Below are 18,057 nucleotides of genomic sequence, written 5' to 3' on the forward strand. Positions count from 1 at the left end.
GGTGCCTGAGCGTCTTGGCAAAGCAAGCTCCCAGTGAAGGAGGCAGCAGTGTGTGCTCAAGCTGAGCCCTCAAGGCTGCTCTCCTCGAAGCAAAGAATGTGCAGGCCCTGCCCCTCGGTTGGTGTGAACAACACTTTCACCATTATCACTAAAATAAAGCATTGCTGACAGTTCTCAGTGAACCTGCTGGCAAGCCCAGTGTGGGATTTGTTTTCTTCCTAAATTACCAGCTTGCCTGGGCCATCTTGTATGTGTGTGTGTGTTACACAGTGACCTACATTCCTTCGCTAACCTTCCTAAGTCAGAGCTCTTGTGCCCTTTAGGGCAATACCAGCCGAGCCGCCACTTGTCCTTTGCCAAGTACCTTCTGCAGTGTTCTTGCCAGCAGGGAAGTATTTCTAAGAACTTTGACATTCTGTAGCCAATAGGGGAGGGTGTTTCTACCAGACATGATTTCAGCTCCTACTGGTGTGTGCCAATGGGCATTTCCATGAGCTTGGTTTTGATCTTAGCCTTTTTAACCAGGAAGTCTTTCCTACCCTTTGACTGCAGAACTGTCATTTCTTTAGTCGGTAGAATGAGGTCAAGATGACGTTCGAGTCATTTAAATAGTCAGATCCGTGGACATCTGGCACCATGGGACCTGATCCTTCTCCAGACATGGGTGTTGTCTTGATTGCTTGGCTGCTATAGCATAATGCTGTCGACCCCAGTGCTCAGGGCTGGACGCCCACGGTGAAGGTGCCAGCGTGTCTCTAGAAAGGATCCTCTCCCAGGTTGCAGACTGCTGGCTTGTTGTATATTCGTATGGTGCAAGGAGAGCTCTTTGGTTTCTTATACAGGCAGTCATCACCCCCATTGGCCCACTTCCAGATAACTTTAGGATGCAGAGTTAAACGTACAGATCTGGGGAGAACACAAGCTGTAGTCAGTCCGTTGTTGATGGGATGGGAGTGACACTGAGGCACGTGCCTTCCTGTTCCAGATACCACGCCATCTCCACAGGCCATGCCCACTCTGTGCCCAGTGCCCCCATCGCTGCTGTCATCACTGCATTTGTTGTCACCGGCACAGAGCCTGGCACTATCCGAGCAGAGTCGGGCACAAAGGTACAGTCAGTGACTCCGTTTGCAATGCTCCATGGTGGTCTCATGCTCCTGGGAGCATGGCCAATGAGGAGGCCACTCTTGGGCCATCTGTGCTGGATGGTTACACTTTGGTGACCTGCTGCCACCAGCCAGCCCATCCATCGTGGCAGAAAAGCCGCCCTGCCAGTAGGTGGCAGCAGCACTGCCTACGAACACTTCCCAAGGTTAAAACCTTGAGAAACAGCTTGCTTTCTTCAGGAAGTCAAAGACCATCTACTGTTTTTCAAACATTCTTTTTTTCGCAGAGAGACCCTGAAGAATGACCTTAGCCTATTCTTAAACCTCATGAAATTCCAGCTGAGTACCTTACATAAGATTTGTAAACCAAATACTTCATATAGAGTATGCCTCATTCCAGTAACTCAAATAGAATGTTCAGAATTGCTGTGGTTTTTATGAAGGAGCAAGGCAAGGAAAATTGGTTAAAAAATAATGGCAATCATAATTTTTAAAAATGCCAGAAGTATGGTGAGCAGAGAATCTGGATCTATTCACTGATATAATTAAATACAGTGGGTAGAAGGTAGAAATCATCCATATTACTGGTAAGACAGCAGTTATAGAAGTATCACCATGGCATACTTACTGTAGGTTTTCCCTTCTTTTCCCTTCAGCTATAAATTTTGCTATTTTGGGGTAGCAGAAGAACACTGGGAAATTTTAAGGAACATAGTAACTAGTTGGTAGGATGAGAGGCCCCAACACGGCATTTTGAGTAGATTCCACTAAGCTGCAAATAGCAGGCTGATTCAAACCATAACATGAAACATGGAAATATCATTTTATTCCATTTCATGAGGACTGAGTTAAGTTTCATTCCATTGAATCACAAATTACTTAACATGCTGAAATTAAACTTAACAGCACTCATAAAAGTGGGAGGGAATTGAGGGGAAGAAACACAAACATCGTATGTTTTTCAGCAAGTCTCTCTAAATCAGGAATCCCATCATCATTGATTCCTACTATTGGCCTCCAGAAGCTGAGAAGCCAGGGTACTAAGTCTCTTATATACAGCTTGCTTCTGGGGTACCAACATAGAGTGGGCGAGATGCCCTGACACGTAGCATTAAAAACGTCAGTGGCCAGATCCAAATACACGTGAGGTCCGGATATGCTTGGATTTTCTTCAATGCGTTGTTAGCATATGCACACCAGTAGTCACTGATTAGGATCCGCCTTCCTTAGGACGGTAATCTGTATGCATAACCTGGGCTCAGTGACCACCAAACTGAAACATTTGTGGGTCTGTAAGTTTCTTCAGTGGAGGAACTGTGTCTCATTAGCCTGTTTTTCCCTAGGAGTGGGGGCCTTTGATTTCTTATTGAAAAAATAATGTTAAACAACAGGTGAGTATATGAGTAGATGGTTTACCTGCAGGGACTAGAGTGGTTCTGGAATCTGTGGACCATTTTCAGTGTCAAGAATTTATTGGTCTTGCATTTTGTGTACAAAAGCAAATAGAATTACTGGTGGAATTTAGAATTATGAAAGACTCTGGCCTCAGAATAACTGTGTGAAGAAGAGATGACAGCGGTGCAGGAAAACAAACCAGGCATCGACACTTGGGCCCATTTCAGCGGTGTCCTCTTTTGCTGCCTTTGCAGCACCTTAACCCTGCAGCTGCCTTCTCCAGAGTGTGTGGCTGTGAGTGCCAAACCTTTATGGAAAGCACCCGTCTAATCCTCCACGGTAAAGGCAGCATTGCAAAAACCGTAACAGTGGGGGAAGCAGAGGCCGGATAGAGAATTGTCCCACCTTACTTTGGGTAACACATAAATGGAAGGGTCCTTGAAGGAACAAAGTAACAGAGGACAGAGCTGGAACAAATGGAGAGTCACGACTAAAAAGAAAGCTCAACCTGAGAGTCCTAGACTTGGGGAATGGAGATTGGAAGCAAAGAGTTGGCTAAAAACAATGAGATGAGCCAAGAGCACACACATCATTGACCATGGCCAGCCCTTCTTGGCTCTGGTCTGGTGGGGTGCTGTATTAGTGGGCTTCCTTCCAAAATACGAGGCACATTGTTCATGATAAACCAGAGCAAGAGGTATGGGCTTTGTTCTCAAGGCACTTACCCTTCTGGGCTTAGGATAGATCCCAGTTTCCCTCCTACTAATCCAAAAATGGAACATACCATGCCACACTGTCCACCATCAACTACAGATCTCCTTCCTTTGGCCTCCTCCTCCAGTATGACTGAGCAACCACAGATAATTAGCTATTTGAAAAAAATCAGCAGCGTGAGCCGGAAAGACCAAGAAAAATAAACAGGAAAACTGACCCTGACCGAAAATTTATGCAGTTAGAGAATTCTGTATAAAGTCATGCTATCAGTCAAACACATGGACAAAATAAAGTAATTTTGAGATGTAGAAGAATTTGGAAATTTGATTTTCCATGTATTCATTCTGGAGCAATTACATATAGTTTAGCAAAACAAGGATGAAGTCAAGAAAGAGGAAGATGAACATTATAGGCCCTGGTGAAAATTACCAGGAGCCCAATAAATTCTGGCCTGACAGCTGTGCAGCTGGCCCAAAATCTGTATTCAATTAAAACTTAAGTCAGAGTCTCCCTCCAACCAGCAGATAGGATGAGGCGGCAGTTGAAGACAGCTACTAGTTGAAGAAAGCAAGTAGTGTGCTGGAGGGTTAGCATAGTGGTACAGTGCTTACCTAGGGAACTCAGGGCCTCGCCATTCAGCCCACATGCTCTACTCTTGCCCCATCCCCACGGCCACTGACAGCCTGCTGGATTCAGTTCATCCTGGCGTGCTCATAGGAGATGGGATCTAACATGAAGTAAATACTTTTTTAAAAAGTATATTACGGTAAGGCACATTGCCTTTAATCTCCCTCAAAACCCTCCTGCTCGGTTCAGACACATTTACCCCGTCGCTCTCGCCGCTTTCCAAAGCAGCTCTGCAGGCCCTCTTTTGGTGTCTTTAGTCGTGCTGTCATGGCTGCCTCCGTGCCCTGAGTTGACTCAAGTGTTTACCTTTCACGGTCCTTTTGACTTGGAGGAAGAGCCAGCGGTCGGTCACGCGTTGCCAGCTCCCGCGAGTGCAGACTGTGATGTTTTACAAGCCCGTCTTTCTGCTGGGTGGCGCCTGACGGCAGCATTCTTACTGATCTTACTTCTGCAGGTACTCGGGGGTAAAGGACTGCTTTGGAAAGCAGCAAGAGCGATGGGAAGTGAGAGGAAGTATTTTAAGGGAAATTAATGGCAGTGTGTCTTTTCCTATAATCAATTTTTAAAAATTTAAATATTCATATATTTCAGTCATCCCTCATGTGCAAAAGAAGTGAGAGGGAAACAGACAACAGAATCCAAAGCAAATGTCAAGAAGCCTCTGGTAGCAACATGAAAATTGTAGAGGCAAAAGGATTAATCCACTCAGGTCCACTAAAGCTTGATAATGCTACATTTTCAGGGTGAAGCTTTGTGGGTGGATGTTATGGCAGATTGGAAGAGATCTGACATCATAGGAAAAAAATATATAAATCTGTCTTGTTCATAAATTGACAGTGCTAATAAGCTGAAGTATAGTTGACTGAAAAAAAACTGTGCAAGAACATCCCAATTCAAGTATGAGAGAACTAAGTGTCCTACGTCAAAGGAGAGTTGACATCTGGCAGTCCAGAAGAAAGAGGCAGAGAACCCTTTTAGAAAAACAAGGTCTCTAAACTCTCAGTTTTTTTCCAGAGCTTATCTCAATAAGAGGTCATCATTTTTATGCATTTGTTGAAGATGTACTAGGTCTCAGCCTTCGCCAGCCACTGTGTGTGGGTGTAAGGGAACAGGAATACGAAGATTACAAGACATGGAGGATCTGTTAGGAAGATGGTAGATACATGGGATCCTAACTGCTGGGCACAAAGGCATGATTAAGAGCTGATGAGAGACTGAGTTGAGATGTAGGAGAAAGCACCGAGTGGAATTTGATTTGTTAATGCATCAAGTCTTTGTTGTACACATTCACATGCCAGGCACTGGAGCACACACTGGGCATTCTGTAGGACAGCATGGCATCAGGGAAATTTAGATGACACACCAGACACCCTGCGTTAGAGCTGGGAGAAGCTCTCTGGACCAAGTCGGGTATTTTTAGAGTATGCAGAAGTTGTTTAATGAGGAAGTCCTAACTGAGGTGCAAGCCAAGCCAAGCATGAAGTCAGGGAGTCCTAGTGACAGAGCAGAGGTGTGGCTTAGAAATAACAGGAAGCCTGTGTAGGAAGGCTCTAGATCTGTAAGCCCTGGAGGGAGATGGGGCATCCTAACGGGCAGATCCCAGTGACATACAGAGCGAGGGCAAGGGGTAGCTCTGGTGGCGGTGGCCTGTGGTTGTCCCCCACCTGGAGACCATGAGGGTGGAGCTCTCAGAACGCAGAGCAGCACGCACGTGGTCTCCAGGCTTGGCACTGGGGCATTTGGTGAACTCCCTGCTTCGAGCAGGATTTCTATTTTTGGCCACTTTGTATGCTCAACCCCAATATTTGTGTGCTGAACAACTTCTTAGCAGCCAGCTAGTAGGCCAGATGCAGAGTCCAGGAGCTCTGTCACAGCCAGTGTCCCCCAGGTCACAGTGGGGTGGTCTGCCACAGTGGGGTGTCACGGTTGACTACCAATTCCCGTCTGTGTCTTTTCATCTTTCATTAGTACATTTCATGTGCATCTTAATGTAACACCCAGCTCTTCGGCTGTCATGAAATCCACTCTGATGGGTTGGCTCCCTGCCTGGCCAAGGGCCACTAAAACTTCCAAGTTTGCCCTTCACTTGTTTTTGTACTGTGAACAAGTGTGATCCTTTTTTCAAGTACTGCCTTTTTAGTGTTTATAAGGATGATTTTAAGATTAGACTAGCTCACCTCTTCCCACATCTTAGTCTGTACTGAAATACACCCAATTATTCTACCCTTTTGGGGCCACACAGTAGCAATTTCCCATTAGTTCTTTCCCAGAGAAGCCAAAGCATTTAAAGATGAGGCTCTGGGATTGTTGATGAGAAAGCCATTCATCTGACCATCTCATTTAGCGAGCACCAGTGTGTAATGGTTCTTGTCGGGTGGTCCCAGGACAGCATTGTCTACTTCACCTGGGAACTTGTTAGAAACGCAAAGTCTCAAGCCTGCCCTATTGGATCAGGATCTCCAGGATGGGATCTAGCAGTCTGTGGGATCCTGGGCTTGGTGTTTGGCTCCAGGAATCTGCTCTTCAGCCAGCATGGCTCCAAGTCCTGTCCAGTAGGTGGGAGTGAGTGAGGAGGGCAGCACATAGCCGGTTCCTGTCTGAGCGTCTCAGGAAAAAGCTGAACTGCCCCACCCTGGGACCCTGGTTTCCTTTATGGCCTGAAGCACCAATGCTGCCGGGGTGCAGGGCTGTTGTTATTCTGAGAGTATTTGCCTTAACAGACAAAAAGGAAGAGGAACATTGAAAGCACTTTAACTAGTAAATAAACTAGTGAATAAACACTAAGTGTTTATCTAACATAAATTTAGGTTACTTCACAGATTACAAAATTGTAGCGTGCATACAACTGCGCCCGCGCTTGTGTGTGTGTGTGTGTGTGTGTGTGTGTGTGTGTGTTTTAGAGAAAAAACAAGAGGTGCCATTTTCTACTTCTCATAACTCTATGGCTATAGAAACTCTATGGAGTTGCCTTTCTTCTGGTCCCAGAAATAACTTACTGAGAAGGTTTCAGAGACACAGATGTTTTGCTGACCAGGTCTCCCTAAGTGTGAACTAGGGGCCCATATCTGGCCGTGCCCCCTGGGCCCTGGGCCTTCCCTTTCTCAGCAGACACCAGTGTAGTTTCTGCTATAGGCGTAGACTATCAGTTGTTCCAACCAAGACACAGGTGACCCACAGTGAACCCTGATCCTGTGAAATTGTGGCTGCGCCAGGTGGTGTATGCGAGCAGCTCTACTTCTGATTAGGGCCTCAGCTGCCCCAGTGTGCAGCCAAGGCCTCAGTGGGTAACATCTGTGGGTCCCTTTCCTCCATAGCACATACTAGAAATATATATTTTACAAGTATGTGTGCAAAGACAAAATATAACCCAGGCTGGATTCTGGTTTTTTTTTTTTTTCCTCTTCTGAATTTGAAAGAATTTAAATATTTTCTTGGACCTCTGAAGTTTTGGGGGCCCCAGGCCCTGCACCTGCTGGACCTGATGGAGAATCAGCCCTTCAAGGCATCTGATTTAAACCCCTCTGAGTCTTAACGCACAGTGCTCTGGTTCTCTAGAAAATCGGCTGTGATGGCATCATCGGGTCTGCGGCCAAGGAAGACCGGTGTGGTGTCTGCAGTGGGGATGGCAAGACTTGCCGCGTGGTGAAGGGTGACTTCAGCCACTCGCGGGGGACTGGTGAGTACTGGGGCCAGGGCCCTTGTGTGTATAGAGCAGGCAACATGTACTTCCTGGCCCAAAGGTTAAGTGTATACGCCCTTGCCCTTCATATTTAAGGTCAAGATGATAATAGATTGGCGAGCTGGCACTGAAAGGCAAGGAGGAATGATGTCTTTAAGTTCCTCCGAAGGACTAGTTTGCCCATGAGAGGAAACGGCTCCTGCTGCTCAGCAGCTCGGCCCCGACGTCCATGAATGAGAAGAACCCAGCTTGCTCCATGTCAACTTCCTTGTCAGGCCGTTTGATGTACGGTCAGAGAGGTAGCAAAGGCCCTGCCACGTCGTTTTTACCTGTTGATGGGTGAGGTTTTCTCTGCTTCTGAATTTTGTCTCAGGAAACGTAGGCTAGCATTTACATGCGTCTGTGAAATGTGCGTGAGCTTTATGATCCAGAAGGGCTCAGATAGATGCCTCTGGGAACTGGGACCCCAGAGTAACCAAGGGTCCTGGTTCCAAACCTCGACCTTTCCCAGCAGCATCCTTGCAGCTACACCAGCGTTCATTTGGTGAGACTTCTTAGTCTCTGTGCTTGCACCATCTTTGCAGCTTCGGGCTGCTTGTGGCAGATAGTTTTCAGACCCTCTGCCTGGAGGACACCATTTTGTGACAGCCAGTGGCACCTGTCGATGATGCTTATTGAAAAGGTCAATGAGAGTACCCGAGCTTCTGGGTTGTGACTTTGACCTTGTCTCCTGGAGCTGTGTCAGAAGTTTGGAACTTCTCCCTCAGCATTTGCTGAGGGGTTACCAATCCCTTTGATTTTTATTTTTAAAAAGCATTAGAGCCCTTTACTTAAATTGAATGTTATACCAATCTCCAATAAATGAACCTGCTACAATAGTGCCCTCTAACCTAGGCAGATTGAACACAGCCATGCTCACCCCTGCCTCTGGGCAGTTCTGTTGAACACTAAAGAAAGTTCTGCCACATGCCTTTGAAAACCTCCACTGCATGCACCAAAGCAGCTCACTTACCAGACCCCAGATTAGGAGCAGAAGCATCCTCTCCATTCAGAAACACTAATCTGTTTGCTGGCCTTTTGGCCTAGGCAAATCATTCATCTACCTGCAATAGCATTCTTTTTCCTGGCCTCCTCTTTTCCATCCACCTTGTGCTAGATTTCCTCTGTGCATAGACATTATAGCCTTCTGCCGGGCAAGGTCAGGTATGTGTGGCCCTGACAGACGGTCCCTCATGGAAGGACACATCCCAGGGAAGCCTCCTTGGGGTGGCTATTATCCCCACCCCGACTTGGAGCTTAACAGTATAATTCCTTCTAACTTTGGAGGCCCAACTGCCTTAGCATACTTCCTTTGGAGAAACATAGGCTCACACTAACTTTACCCTCCTGTAAATGCTCTGAAATTCTTTTTGATTGCCATATGTCAGATGTTCGTTTTAAAGCACAAAATTGTTCTTTTCATTGGAGCCTGTGAGAGCCACATCAGTATGGATTCTGCCTACTGGAAATCTGTGTATGGTGCTCATTCCCACATAGATGCCTTCCTGGCTGCCTATCTGAGTTAAATACAACCCCATAATCAGGGCCTGACACCCTGGAATGCACATATACAGGGATACTGGCAAGGGGTCACGCACAGGTCCATTCCCCTAGCAAACACGTGCTCAAACGGATATACTTTGAACACGAGATGCACAGAAATGGAAGGTAACTGTCTTGTGTCCATTAGAGTTGACGTGAAGGACCCCAGGCAGATAGCTCGAGCCCCTGTGAGTGTGGGGTAGTGGCAGCTCAGCAGAGGTGCCCTGGGCCCCAGATTCTGGTGTGGTGCCTCACCCAGGCCTACAGACATATAAGGTAGCCTTGAGCCATAAAGGACAGATAGAAATCAACTGGTGACCCAGGTCAGGGAAGGACATGAAGGCTGAAGGAGAAAAGTGTTCTTAGGAGACTCCCTGTAAAAATCTAAAAAAAGGAAAAAAAACCCAGGTCATTTGATGTCTGAGTGACTCAGTAGAGTGGATGTGATAATCCTGTCAGTACAGATATGAAGGTAACTTTCATCTGTGCGAAACTCCAAGGAATGAGGGAAGAATATCTTATCGTCCTTCTGGGTCACTATCAAAGAGAAGCACCATACCCTAAAGATGAAACAATCCAGTGCAGGCTATCTGCCCAGTTGTATGCAGTCCTGACCCTTGCCTGAACTCCTCTGGGTCCTCTTCCCAGAGTTTCTGAACTGGGAATCGAGAGTGGACCCACGTAGGATGAGTGTCACAGCCCCAGCCAGGCAGTTGGCTGGATTTCCCACTGGATCAGAAGAGACCCCAGTGCGGCATCTGGGGAAGTGGTGCCCTGAGTGCAGAGTGTCTGTTACTCTCCAGCTCTAAACAGATGGAGTGCTTGGCTTTGGAAGGAATCCACTCAACTTGCCTTTTCGATGGATGGGCTTAGGAGAGGCTCAAGCCTTGGGTTGGGTGGCTGTAGCCGGGCTCTTTGAACATAGTAAGTGGGAAGTTCCTGATTCACTTTTCCTCACTCATTAAATCGTCGTTTTAACCTTCTCTTTGGTACGTCCCGTTCCTTGGTAATGGCAGTGTGGCTAGTGCCTGTGGACATCTAGGCCACACCTGGACAAAAGAGTCCACCAAGAATCAACCAGGATGCCCTGTGGGCTCTGAATCTCTGTGCTTTGTTCTTGAAGAGAACCTTTTCAAACAACAGAAAGTAGATAGACCCATATGTCACAGTAATCTGCTTCAGAGCCTGCCGTTTCCAAGTTCCGTGCTCTGTCCCCAGTGTGGGGTATGGATGTTCCACAGGAAAGTTCCTGGATATGATATCTGACAAGGACCTGTTCTGAGGCCTCTTTCTCCTTCAATTAAGGATGACCATGTCTGTTCCTAAAATGTTCATACAAATCAATTACAACATGTTTCTTTTTCTTAGTCAAGAGCAACCTTTGTACGAAGGTGTCCACATGTGTGATGGCAAAGACGGTTCCCACGTGTTTCTCATGTAAGATGTTTGGCTGCTACGTGCGGTGTCCTTGTTGACATGCTTGGTGTGGGGCCCTTGTTTCGCTTAAGTGCCTGAATGTTTGCTGAATAGAATCAATGGAAATGAGTCATGCATGGAGCTATGGATAAACACAAGGTCCATTTATTGATAGTCCATAACTTATATTCAAGGCTGATTGCCAAAAAGAACACTGCAGAATAAAACCAATTTAAATATATAAAAGGAAGATGGAATCGTGAGACCAAGAGGCTGGATAGACACATGCCCTATCATGCCAAGGCTGGGTTTTTGTTTTCTTCAACCATACCTGGCACTTTCGCAGAAAATGCTAAGCATGCCAGAGAATTTAGCCTCAGTAGACACCTTCCTCTTGAGGGAAGTTTCCATACCACAGGACACGATTTCCCTGTTGGCAGAGGGACGTTTGGTTCCCTCCTGGTCTTCGTGCTGGAGGTAAAGGTGATGGCCTTGATTTGACCCATTCACACTGGCACTGTGTTCCAGGGAGTAAAATGTGCTCTGTCGTTGTGGGCTTCCCAAGCAACGAGTTCCTATTTACTGAGACCCAGGAACAACCTTTAGCAAAACAGCTTACAGTGGTTTGACTCATGATTTTTTAATTTAATGATGATACAGAAACAATATACATCTAGGAGAATCAACTTTGAACTTTGCCTGATCTTTTCCCAGGCTAAAAATATGCAGTCTGATTCTCTGTCAGCCATGTTGTGCAGCGGCAGCAAGCAGTAGCTCCCAGGAGCCATGAGCCCGTAACAGGAAACTCGCAGTGCTTCACAGTGTACTGTATGCTAAGCTATGTGTTCAGTGGCTGAGGCATAGTACATGCATGTTTGACTTAGACTATTTTCAACTTGTGATGAGATTATCAGGGCAGGATCCAGTCATAAGTCCAGGAGCATCTGTGGTCTCATAAACAACTTTTTTAAAAAGAGAAAAATACAAACTTACACAGAAGCCTTTCTGTATATCTTGGTTTATTTACAAAATAAATACTTTCTTTTTTCCAAATGTTTTACGCAAGCTGGGAAAAGAATTCCAGTACACATAGCTAGAATTTTCCCTGTACCTTATTATTATGCTTATATATAATGCCAATAATTTTCTTTCAAATACAGTTAATGCTACTGATAGTACAAGGAAAAATATGGCCACCCATCATCTAAAAGCAAATCTTTGGGGAAATTCAGTTAGAGTAATTTTGTAAGGAAATGTCTTCGTATCCTGGTAATATTAACTATTTAGTAGATGTAAGACAGGTTAAAAGTTAGCATCACTAGGAAATTCTTCTAACAAGTAGCTCTTAAGGCAAAAATAGCATATTCTGCCTCATGGAATCAAATCATGTCCCACTTGCTGGATTTCTCCTGCTTCTTGCTCTAAGACTAGAATCAACTCCAAGGTGAAGCCTTACCCCTATTGCCTAAAATGAGAACCTGTCTTATAAATTCTTAGAGTAGATCCCCTTTTGAAATTCTGTATCATGCATGATTCATTGTGGTTGTATCTAGTATCTACACAGCGGGGCATCCGGCCTGAGGGGTGACGGGTGCTTGGGACTTGGTGATGGACTCTTCACTTGCCTGGTTGCTTTTTGTGTCAATCTCTTGTGAGCTCTGAGCCCTGGGGCAGAATATGGCCTGGGGGACGGTGAGTTTGAGGCAGTTTCATGGTTTTGAGAAGAGAGGACAGCGTTCCATTTCAAGGACTTTCTCTTTAACTGCTTCTCCCTGTGCCAAGAAGAGAGAAACTTCATCGAAAAGAAGAGCTGAGCAGCTGCACCACCAGGACAGCCCAGTCCTGAGAGGTCACCTAAGGATGAGCCCTGCTTGGGTCTTGCGCCTGCCCTGAGCTTTGCACTGTTCAGCATGTGCACCCCAGGCCTGCAAGGAGACAGAAAACAGATGCCATTTCAGTGTTGGCGCGTGTGCCAAAGTTACGCTTAAAAATAAACGTGTGGACCATGCACTGCTGCAAATGTACCTTGCTCTGGAATGTGGAAAATGAACGAATTGGGATCTTGGCGGCTCTGGCCATTGCCCTGGCTTGTAGAGCCTGGTGATTCTGACACTTGGCTTTGTTACTCACAAAGCGGGAACGGCATTCTGCTCCACAGCAGCTCCCTTCGGAAAGTGACCACTCACCAAGCAGAATTGAGCCCAGGTGTGTTAGGCGGTGAAAGTGGAAATTGCTTTGAAAAAGATTCGAATCACTTTGACCCTGAACAGTCTCATCTCTACTTTCCTGTCTTCTATGCCCAGAATCCAATAATTCTTCAGATTCTCCAGAAAGAATTGATTTCTCTGAGATATTTGTGGCATAAAATCCATGCTGTTATCTCAGAGTTTTGTTAATTTCTTTTTGTCAGAATTTTAAAGTCGAGAAGCATTCCTAGAGAAAAAAAATTGAATTAAAAGCATTTAGAGCAGCTCGGTGCAAGGACCGTGTGCAGGCCGCTTGTTGAGTCAGCGTTGCAATTCCCAATTCAGATGCGTTTGGAAAGGATCATGCTCAGTGGACCACACAGTTGGTGGAAGTCGTCCTGCCTCGGAGCTAGGATGGATGAGGGTAAAAAAATCAGGCAACTGCTACCCTCAAGCTGGGCTGTGTTTACATTTGTGAAGTCTCCCTAGTCATCTAGTAGAACATTTACTTGAAACATCTGGGGCTGAATCTATAGTAGCAATGCCAAGGAGTTTGCTGTCAAAACTGAAGGATATTTGGTAAACTTTCGGTCCAAGATGGCTGACTAAACAAATGCTTATTTCTTCATCTTTCCCAAAATCAGCCAAAGCTGAATGCAAAGGAAATTTTTAAGAGGTCTAAGGAGAACAGAGATATCTCAGGTGGCAGTTCATGTATGGATGAATCTGAATGTGTGTGGTTGGTTTTGTAGCAATAGACAAGTAAACAAAACACTGTCAAAAACCCTGAAGGTCTTGGTGGCCTAACACAGTGGTTCATTTCTTGCTCGTGCTCTCTGGCACTGGCAGGAGGTTCTGCAGATGGTGGTCACTCATGAACCTAGGCTATCAGAGACTCTCACACAGTGCCACAGTCACCATGACAGGAAAAAGGAACTATATCAAACTAGGCCTTGAAGCTATTCAAACTCCTACCTGAAAGAGACACATGCCATTTTCACTCAAATGAGGTTCCATCTGGCCTAGATATACCCCTTCTTGGTAACTTCCTGAAGTAATTAAAAGCAACACAGTGATGCATGCACACCCATATTTATAGTAGCATAGTTTATAATAGCTAAAGCTTGGAAACAGCCTAAATGCCTGTGAACTGATGAATGGATAAAGAAAGTATGAAATACTAGTCTGCCATAAAGAAGGATACGTTTGAGGCATTTGTAGCTAAATGGGTGGATCTTGAAACCATACTCTTCAGTGAAATAAGTCAGAAACACATGTTTAAATATTGCACTGTTTCTCTGGTTTGAGGAGCTGAAAAGGTAAATAAGACCAAAATGTATAATAGATAGTGGGAAATAGGAAGAAAATGTTCAAATGGGAAGGGAACAAGGGAGGGGGAAGGGGAAAGGAACGAAGAAAAAAGAATAGAGGAAAAAATAGAAACAAAACTTTTATAGAGAGAGGAAGAGGGGTTGAATGGAGGGAGGGAAATGGGAAAAAAAGAAGAATCAAAGATATATCATGTACAGATACAAATTCCCTATGATGAATGTGATCATTATAGCTAAAATTAATTTTTTTAAAAAATCAAAAACCAAAATCTCAAAAATTAAAAATATCACTGTCAAATCAAAACCTTCTGATAAAATTTGTCTTAAAAGAATAACAAAAAAATTGTGATATGTCTAGTAAGAGGTTGGCTCCAAAATATATCAAGTACGTATCTTATATTAAACTGTGTTTTAATACCCCTGCCTGTAAATTAAAAACAAAGTGGTAGAAAAATGGGCAAATGTTGTGAATAAGGTCATAAGAAAGAAAGAAAAGCAAGGGGTCAGTAACTGTGATAGAATCACATGCTTCACTGGTGATCAGGGAAATGCAAATTAAATCTAGAGATTTAATAAAGATAAATGTAGAGATTTATTTATTATTTGGGGGGGGCAGGGTTTGAGACAGGGTCTTACTATGTAGTTAAGACTGACCTGGAACTCACTATGTAGCCCAGACTGGTCTCGAACTCACAATGATCCTCCTGCCTCAGGCTCCCAAGTACTGGAATTACAGGTGCACACCACCACGCCCGGCTGAGATTTATTGAATCCAGAGATTTAATAGAGATTCACCTATTGCATAGCAAATATTAAGAGGATTGATCATTTCAAGTATGTATGTATGTATGTATTTATTTTGGTACCAAGGATCGAACTGGGGACCTTGAGTTTTTGAGGCAGGCAGCGAAACCACTGAGCTAAATCCCCGGCCCCATTTCAACTATTTAGAATTCTATGAACAAACGTGTACTCTCTATAGTGTTGGTTGCCTCATACATCCATGAAGCCACTGGAGGACAACTTAGTACATTTAACATTTAAATCCCATTGTATTAGACTGGGCAACTCTCATAGTAGCTGATCTGCTAAGATGTTGAACATATTATTCACAGGAAGGCATGTTCATGGATGTTCATTGCAGTATTGTTTGTTTTTATTTTTAGCATCTTGTAAGGATAAAAATCATACACAATGAAATTCAGCACTTTGAGGTATGCAATTAGCAGATTTTAGTAGATGTACAAAGTTTGCAGCCATTATCAAAATTATCCTTTGCCACTAACAGTCATTTTCCTATTTCCTCTGATTGAAACCCAAAGCAACAATATATTTGCCTATTCTAAACATTTCACATAAATGGAACTATAGTGTGAGGTCCTTTGTAATTTTGAAAATAATGTTTTCATGATTCATCCATGCAGTAGCTCGTGTTAATATTTCATTTCTTTTTATTGCAAATACAACTGTATTGTTTGGATAGACCATGGATAGGCCACAATGTTTTATACATTCATCAGTTGATGGACAGTTGGTTCCTTTCCATTTTGGGGGCCATTTTGAATAGTACTGATATGAACTTGCACATAGAAGTCACTGTGTGAATGTATATTTTCATTTCTCTTGTGAATATACCTAGCAGTGGAAGTGGTGGGTCACGTAGTAATTCTGTTAACTTTTTGAGAAAGTGCCAGTCTTCTCCAAAGTGGCTGAACCATTTACATTCTTATTAGTGAGTTGAGGCTTCCAGTTTCTCCATATTCTTTTAACTACTGGTAATGGTGTCTCATTGTGGTTTTGCTTTGCATTTCCCCAATAACTAATGAGGCTGAGCATATTTTCATGCACTTACTGGCCATGTTCATGTCTCCTTTGGGAAAATGCCTATTGAGATATCCCTATTTTAAAATTGGATTATTTATCATTTCCTTACTGGGATGTAGGCTTTCTTTATATATTCTGGATACAGATCCTTTATGAGATAAATGGCTTCTAGATATTTTCTCTAGTTTATGGATTGTCTCCTCACCTTCTTGATGATGTCCTTTGACCACAAAATTTTAAATTTTGAATAGTTCAAGTTCTCTTTTGTTGCTTGTGCTTTTGGTGTAAAATCTAAGGAACCATCGCCTAATCCCATATCGCAAAGATTTACTCCGTGCTTTCTTCTATGAGATTTAGAGTTTTAACTCCTATGATTAGATCTGTGATCCATTTGGAGTTCATTTATTTATATGATCTGAGATTGGAGTCTAATGTCTTTCTTCTGTATATACATAATCTAATTGTCTCAGTACTTTCTAAAACATGATTCTTTTACTGGTTGACTGTTCTTCGTACTTTTTTAAAGAAATCAATAAATGATTTATTTCTGGACTCAGTTACATGTCATTGATAGAAATATCTGTCCTTATGTGGTAACACATTCTTGGTTACTGTAGCTAGCTGAAAATTTTTGAAATCGGGAAGTGTGGGCCCGGGGATTTAGCTCAGTGGTTCTGCTGCCTGCCTCGCAAGCGCAAGGTCCCGAGTTCAATCCCTGGTACCAAACAAACAAGCAAAACAAACAAACAAACAAAAAAAGAAATCAAGAACTGTGAGTCCTCCAGCTTCTTTTAAAATATTGTTTTGACTGTTTAGAACCCTTGAATTTGGGGGATCACCTTATCGTTTCTGGCAAACAAACCAACTACCCAGGTTGGATTTTGATGAGTGATTGCATTAAATCTATAGGACAATTTGAGAAGTATTCCTGTTATTCTTCTGACCTATGAACATATGTCTTTTGTTCATTTACTTCTATCTTCCTTAATATGAGGCATTATAGTCTTCACTGAGCAAATCTTGAAGATCTTCTCCTAAACTTGTTCCTGAGTTTTTTGTTCTTTTTGATGTATTTAAGTCAAATTGTTTTCTTAATTTTATTTGCCAACTGTTCATTTCTAATATATATAAGTGAGGTTGAGTTTTGTATATTGACCTCTGAACCTGGTCTAATAGTTATTTTACTGTATTCCTCGATCTTGGTGTTTGCAGAGATAATTTTATGCATTCTTTCCCACCTGTATGTCTTTTATTTTCTTGCTTAATTGCTCAAGATAGAACTGTTAAAAATTGTATTGGTACATTTTAGGTATAATGACATTCATCATTAGAGATTTGTACCTTTACATAATATATCTTGATTCTTATTTTTTATTAAATTTATTGGTACCATTTTAGGTATACAATGCAGTTCTGTTCATCATTGTGATCTTGTACCTTTACATGACTTGTCTTGGTTCTTATTTTTCCCCATTCCCCAGCCCTCCCTTCATCCCCTCCATCCCTCCCTGTTTACAAAGACTTTGTTTCCATTTTTTCATTTTCTCCTGTTAATTCCATTCCCTTCTTTCCTTTCCCCACCTCTCCCACTTAGCATTCTCCTTTGAACCTTTTCTTCCTATTTCACATTATCTGTTATACATTTTGATCTTTATTTACACTTTCAATTTCTCACACCAGAGAAACTAATTGGTATTTAAACGTGTGTCCTGTTTATTTCAAGGAAGAGTATTGCCTCAGTGTGCATCCATTTAGCTAGAAATGTCTCTAATTTCTTATTCTTTATGCCTGAGTAGTCCTGCATTTTACTAAAAAACACATTCTCTTTATCCAGTCTCCAGTTTGTGGGCAACTGGGCTGTGTCTAAGTTTTAGCTATTACAAACTGTGACACTATGAACATGAGTGTGCATATATCGCTGTGGTAATTATTTTGGGAGGATACCCAGCAGGGGAATAGCAGGTCAAATGGGATCTCTAGTCTTAGTCCTTTGCGGTATCTCCATACCGATTTCCACAGTGGTTGCACCAGTCTGCATTCCCACCAGCAGCGGAGAAGGGTTCCTTTCTCCCCACAGCCCCACCAGCATTTGTTATTGGTTGATTTCATGATAGCAGCCATTCTTTCTGGGGTGAGGTGGAATTTCAGCGTTGCTTTCATTTGCATCTCTCAAATGACCAGTGAGGTTGAACATTTTT

The 18,057-nt window shown here is 43.5% G+C and overlaps 1 protein-coding gene across 1 annotated transcript in view; it reads left to right on the forward strand.

Moving 5' to 3' along the window:
* Adamts17 (ADAM metallopeptidase with thrombospondin type 1 motif 17) overlaps positions 1–18,057 on the forward strand; it is a 281,117-nt gene that overhangs the window by 180,825 nt on the left and 82,235 nt on the right. Inside the window, exon 15 of the mRNA XM_010611091.3 lies at positions 7,398–7,518. Coding sequence (XP_010609393.1) covers positions 7,398–7,518 — 121 coding nt within the window. The remainder of the gene's footprint in view (positions 1–7,397; positions 7,519–18,057) is intronic.

This window comes from Fukomys damarensis, unplaced genomic scaffold (assembly GCF_012274545.1).
Source record: "Fukomys damarensis isolate Sample0158 unplaced genomic scaffold, DMR_v1.0_HiC HiC_scaffold_7, whole genome shotgun sequence".
In the NCBI taxonomy this organism is placed as follows: domain Eukaryota; kingdom Metazoa; phylum Chordata; class Mammalia; order Rodentia; family Bathyergidae; genus Fukomys; species Fukomys damarensis.